Source organism: Erigeron canadensis, chromosome 6, assembly GCF_010389155.1.
Source record: "Erigeron canadensis isolate Cc75 chromosome 6, C_canadensis_v1, whole genome shotgun sequence".
Classification (NCBI taxonomy): Eukaryota; Viridiplantae; Streptophyta; class Magnoliopsida; order Asterales; family Asteraceae; genus Erigeron; species Erigeron canadensis.
Window position 1 is genome coordinate 12,062,543 of NC_057766.1, and position 6,200 is coordinate 12,068,742.

At 33.7% G+C, this 6,200-nt stretch overlaps 1 protein-coding gene across 1 annotated transcript; it reads right to left on the bottom strand.

The window, feature by feature from the left end:
- Positions 1-829: 829 nt before the first annotated feature.
- Positions 830-2,076, bottom strand: LOC122604309 (protein ALP1-like). The gene is made up of 2 exons (XM_043777196.1): positions 1,384-2,076; positions 830-850 (listed from the first exon to the last, which is right to left on the bottom strand). Exons 1-2 carry the CDS (start codon positions 2,074-2,076, stop codon positions 830-832), a joined length of 714 nt encoding a protein of 237 aa, XP_043633131.1.
- Positions 2,077-6,200: the final 4,124 nt, after the last annotated feature.

A 6,200-nucleotide genomic window follows, 5' to 3' on the forward strand; every position in this document is an offset into this window, starting at 1 on the left:
CTCTCAAATCCGGCCCTGAACTTAATTATATATATATATATACTAGCACGTTACCCGCGCAATGCGGCGGTAGTCGTGGCGGCGAGGATGTGGTGGTAGATGCGACTATTTGTGGTAGATGAGACGTCGATTGATGTAGATTATTAATGGGGACATTTTAAAAAATAAAGGATTGATAATATAACTTAATCATTAATGTTAAGGGATAGTGTAAGAAAAAATATTTTAGTGCTAAGTAAAAATATTACATATCTTAAGGGTGGTAGATGAAAATATTACATTGAAGGACATTTTAGATATTTTCCCTCATGTAACTTTCAACATGGGGGTATTTTTTATAATAAATAGTATAGTTTAAGGGTGGTAAATGAAAATATTACATGGAAGGGCATTTTAGACATTTCCTCCAGTGTAACTTTCAACATGGGGTATTTTCTTTAATAAACAGTATAGATATATATATATATATATATATTGCATGTTATTTTAATCTATGTTAAAATTACGCTTGGTATCATTGCAATTTTTATACAATTATTTTTGTGATATATATTTGTGATAGCTTATTATAGACTCCATATTTATTTTTTAGTCCAAAACATTGATTTAATAAAAACGATATATGATAAAAGTCTTATACAAAAACCTTGTAACCAAATTTTATTCGTAATATAATAAAAATCCTATACAAAAATATAACTTAATAAAAACGTATTACATTAAAAAAGAAAATTTTATTGTTAAAAAATTAGAAATTAATTTTAAAGATAAACAATGACGTAAAATATAAAAATATTAGTTTCCATAACTATATCATTAAATAAAAACATTAGTTATTACTATCTAAAAACTTGAATAAGAAAATAATAATAATTAAAATTAAATCAAAAAAGTTAAATCAGGTATATGACATCATCATTTGATCTAAATGACTCTAATTAAAAGTTGAACTTGATCTAAGGGTTCATACTTCTCCAACTATGAATTAAGGTTTCTTTTTTATATATATTTTGAAATTATAAATAAATACTACGGATTGACATATAATATTGATCAATTTATTTATAAGCCCCCCCCCCCCTCCCCGATTTTTCTTCTCCTCCACTCCCCTCCCCTAATGCTAGGAGCACCTCGCCACCCCTCCCCTCCCCTCCCCACCCTTTTCTATTTAATTTTTTATCTATTTATTTTTAAAATTAAAACATTTTATTTAATAATTAAAACTAATACAATATTAAAAATAAAACAAACAGCAAAATAAAACATCAAACTACAATATTAAACGAAACGACAACACAATACATAAATGAACTAGCGATCGATGCCCGGGATGAATGTGCGATGAATATGGTCAATGAGATCCATCTTAAGATCTTCGTGAACGATTGGGTTATGTATCTCTGCCAGACGTTCATCTGATAGTTGTGGCGCAACGGGGGGATCTGGAATGTAATCAGGATTTATAGCGTGGTCCTTGTCTTTTAAAATCATGTTGTGAAGAATACAACACCCATACATGATCTTACGGATGAGGGTTTCTTCCATTTGTCGTGCCGGTTCTCTAAGTATTTTCCATATTTTTTTGATAATACCAAAAGCTCGCTCCACATCCTTCCTTGCAGCCTCCTGTGCCTTAGCATATCGAATCCTTTTCTCACCGGTTGGATGAGAAATCGTTTTCACAAACATCGCATATCTTGGGTAGATCCCATCCACGAGATAATACGGGTACTGATATTCGGTTCCATTTACAGTGAAAGGAACTAACGGTGCTGTGACGTCTTCAAAAAGATTGAACAAAGGAGATTGGTTCAACACATTAAGTTCGTTGTTTGAACCGGCAACACCAAAGTATGCGTGCCAAATCCAACAATCCTGTGACGTAACTGCTTCAAGTGATATCGTCGGCCCATGATGCTCACCTCGCATGTACTGACCACGCCAAGCTACTGGACAATTATCCCAAGCCCAGTGTGTACAATCAAGACTCCCTATAAACACATTTATTAAACCGAAAATCCCTTTTCCTAATAAAACAGGATCCCAAAAAAAGCCCCCTTCAACAATCTGCCACATGGCAGCTGGCCCGTATGTTTCAAAAACCCCCCCACACAAACCGAGTTTTATCTACCCTTCCTAAATCTCTTTTCTTTTCAATTTTTTTCTTATTCTTATCACCTCTTATTCTTTTCTCTTATTTTCTTTTAGATCCAGATTTTGAATTTCTATAAACATGACAATAAACAAACTTTTTAATGAATTACCTAATATTAAATTCGGATCATTCAGTGAGAACATCAATTCGGATCTCGATCAGTGACGAACAGAATTAAAGGTGCATGTTTTATTCGATTAGGTATGTCAATCTATCTGTATCTATCTATATTATGGATGAAATAAAATTTTGGGATGATATAAATTTTATTGATTCATAAAAACTGTTATATTAAGGTGCGATGATATAAATTTAGTTGATTTATTAATGTTGTTGATTTATAAATTGAGGAGTTTTAGAAAACATGGATTCAAAACAATGATATCACGCAAGGTTCAGATATTAAAGATTTATACTTTTTGGGTCCAATTAAAAAAAATTTTATTAGATAATTAGTTACAGATTTCAAAATATTCAAGATTTATATTTATATTTATATTTATACTATTATCATTACATTATCTGTATTTTAAAAATTTTTTTATCTAAAAGTCAGATTAATTAGTTACAGATTTCAAAATATTCAAGATTTATATTATATTATTATCATTATCTGTATTTAAAATTTTTTTTTTCATATATCTGTTTTTTGAGTTAAATTCATTGTAACTAACTTTTTGATAAGTTTAGGTTAAACTCCTATATATATACTGACATTTTTGCAAATCATCCTCATTACGACTTCTATATTTCTTTTTGATATTAAAAGCAATAACTCCTATGGCTGCTGAAAACATGTCACTCGTCAGTGAAATCAATGGTGAAGACCAACCATGGAAATTGAAAGTGAAGATCATAAGGCTGTGGAAATAAACTTTCACCAACAATCCTCATGTGGTCTTAAGTATTGACATGGTGTTGATTGACGAGCAGGTAATATTAATATCAAAAATAAAAAAAATATTTTTATAAATTTGTTGTTTCAATTATTATATGAAAATGGTTTTTATTAACAATGCAGGGATCAAGGATCCAGGCTACGGTCAAACATAAGTTGATTCCGAAGTTTTTTGCCTTACTAGAGGAAGGAGGGGTACGTGTTATCTCAAACTTTGGGGTAGGGGAGAATAAGGGGAGGTTTCTACTCACAAGGCATCCGTGCAAGATCAATTTCTACCCTAACACCAGTGTTAGATTGTCTAACGACTAGGCTGGTCTGGATCAGTCATTTCACCTGCTATCTTTTGATGATATTCTGACAAAGAACATCGAACCTGTGTATTCCTTTGGTACGTACAAACTAATCTCTTATCTTATGCTCTTTTTATTGATAATACGTTGATATAAGAAAACTATTTCAGATGTCATTGGCGAAATTATTCATTGCGAGGATACCAAGGTTATGACCACGAAAGGAAAGGAAAGGCATGTCAAAAATCTCCAGTTACAAAATGAGGGGTACGTGTGCTATTTATTATATGTTGTATTTATTTTTTTAAAACTGGATGCAACTATGTTTCATATATAAGAACACAAAGTAGGAGTTTATATGTTTCCTTTTTTCTATCAGCGGAATGAAGTTGAACTGTGCTCTGTGGGATGAGCATTCCACAACTTTGGACAACTTTTTGGCGGATCCAAATAGGGAGGATGGACGTATCTTCATGCTGGTCCAGTTTGCTAAGATCGGTGAACGGGAAAGTAAGTGACTGACTGATCACCCCACTCTGTTCAAACCTGTCTTTATTGTACTTAATTATTCTTTCCCTTGACAGACGAGACACAAATCTCAAATTCCTTGTTTGGCTGCAAAGTGTGGATTAATGCTGATTTACCTGCCTTTACAGAGTTTAAGGAAAGGTATAATTTATTTTCCCAACAATTAATGTTGTGGTTTTAATAATATATATGACAGTTTGAAATACATGTATAAATTGCACTATAGTTTTAAGATTACATCATACATGTATAATATTCATTGTTCATCTTATATATGTATGCGTACTCATGACATATGTATATTCTTAGGTTGCTCATTGTCAATGTTGAACCAGCAGAAGATAGGATACTGTCTGCAAGCACCGTTTACTCCAATCTAGGAGACTACTAGCAACGTTTTGAAGTGAAGAGCATTGATGAGCTTGATGACATCAAAGAGGTACTAACATGCTTTCTGTTGTGACAATAGCCTTGAGCGGTTGCACCTTATTATATATGTCAACTTTAGTGTCTTCACATGATCCATTAGGTTCTGGGTCTAACAGTTTGCGTAGTAAAATTTAGGGATCGGTTTTATTTGGGAGTCTCTTAACTTTTTTAAGAAAATTTTGACCTTGAGAGTTCTGAAATCCTGGTTACCGGCTTGGTATAGCCATATAGGTTATCCTGGGTAAACGATATTATACCGAGCCACCTTGGTTATGTAATAAACATTGAAATGTGGTTTTCAAACACTTATAGTGCCATCATAGCCTCCTAGGAACCTATTGTCCTAGGAGGAACCTGTTGTCAGATGAATGTGAAACGTCGTGTGGCATTTTTAGTGACATGAGATTTGATGAGTTGGTCAGAATGTGTGTTTTTTTTTCTTTAATAATTGCTTGATGCAGTTCATTTTAGTGACACTAAAAGATTTGTCTTAAACATCTTGTAGCCTCATAGGAACCTGCATTTTAGGTTATTATGTGATCATTGCTTTAAATTATGCTTTCCAAGATACAATTTCAATTCAGAAAATACATGTCACAACTAACATATGATATATGTTATATCTGATGCACTAAATTTAGGTTTATATACCCTTACCAAACTTCAGTTATAACCTGCGTACTCCTCATTGTGTTCATATTTTGTCTTGGTTAATTCTTGTATACATCGGCCAGGCTACTGGTTGTATTGTGGTGGCCACCGTTATTAGGATTCAGGCCGAAAATGGCTGGTACTATCATGTGTGCTCAAAGTGCTCGAAAAAGGTTGAACGTCTTTATGAATTGGTAGATGAGAATTCAAGTAATGAGGGTGTTGCAAGGTTTGAATGCGCTAAATGCGGGGTGATCACTGATGTTTATCCCAAGTAAAACCATGTTACAAGTTATTTACTTTATTTAGTTTGAACTTAGACTACTAATCTTTGTTGCCTCTGTATATAGTTAATGTTCACCTATTGAATTCCAAGATTAAGCTTCAGGTGCGAGTTCAGGATGCCACTGGTTCGAGCTTATTCGTTTTGTTTGAGCATGATGTCACTGGATATGTCAACAAACATGCGTCACAACTCATCAGCTGTAACACCCGAACTAAGGCGGAACAATAAGATGTACAGAAAGTCGAGTATTCAAAACAAAGGATTATAAATAACATTCACCATAGTTTTATTTGATAAAAGAATTTACAAATGTAGAAGCATGTAAACCAATTTCCAAGTACAAATGCGTCCACCGTAATTGAGTATTAAGTTCACGAAACAAATAACAAGCACATGAAGTAGTATACTACAATGATCAAGACGGATTCCATTGCCCATCACAAGGTTTGATCTTTGATTCCAAAGTGCAATGCAAATAATCATTAAGCATATAAATCCTCAAAGCTTAAGCTTATTTCCTGAAAAGCATGAAGAAAAAGTGTCAACTACGAAAACGTAGTTGGTGAGTTGATGGCGTATCCACACTACGCTACGTAGGGCCTGCCAAACAAACAAGTGCTAACCCGTAGCGCTACGAAAGAACCTGTGTGTGAAAGGCGCCCAGCTGGAAATAATACTCAAATAAAGAAGAGATTACCTAAATCTATTCTTCCCTAGAATAAGGACGATCGGTTCCAACTAATTTAGGAAGTTAAATCTATTCCTAAAAACGGGGAAAACCTATCTACAAGGGAGTTTTTCCACCCTATGAACTCTCCGTCCTATATAAAGGAGACGGGACGAGATGAGAAATACATATAACACTCCGGCTTTGATTGGCGTAAAGAGGCTTACACTCTACCTTCAGGGAATCGCTAATAATCAGAGCCACAAACCTCCCCCATCCATCCCTAGCGTGAT

Excerpts from the sequence above, each read along its gene's own strand:
- LOC122604309 (XM_043777196.1), bottom strand. The coding sequence starts at position 2,076 with ATGTGGCAGATTGTTGAAGGGGGCTTTTTTTGGGATCCTGTTTTATTA. Across the intron at positions 851-1,383 it reads CAGAGATACATAACCCAATC|TTTTTAGATAGTAATAACTA; the intron begins GTTCACGAAGAT and ends TTCTTATTCAAG.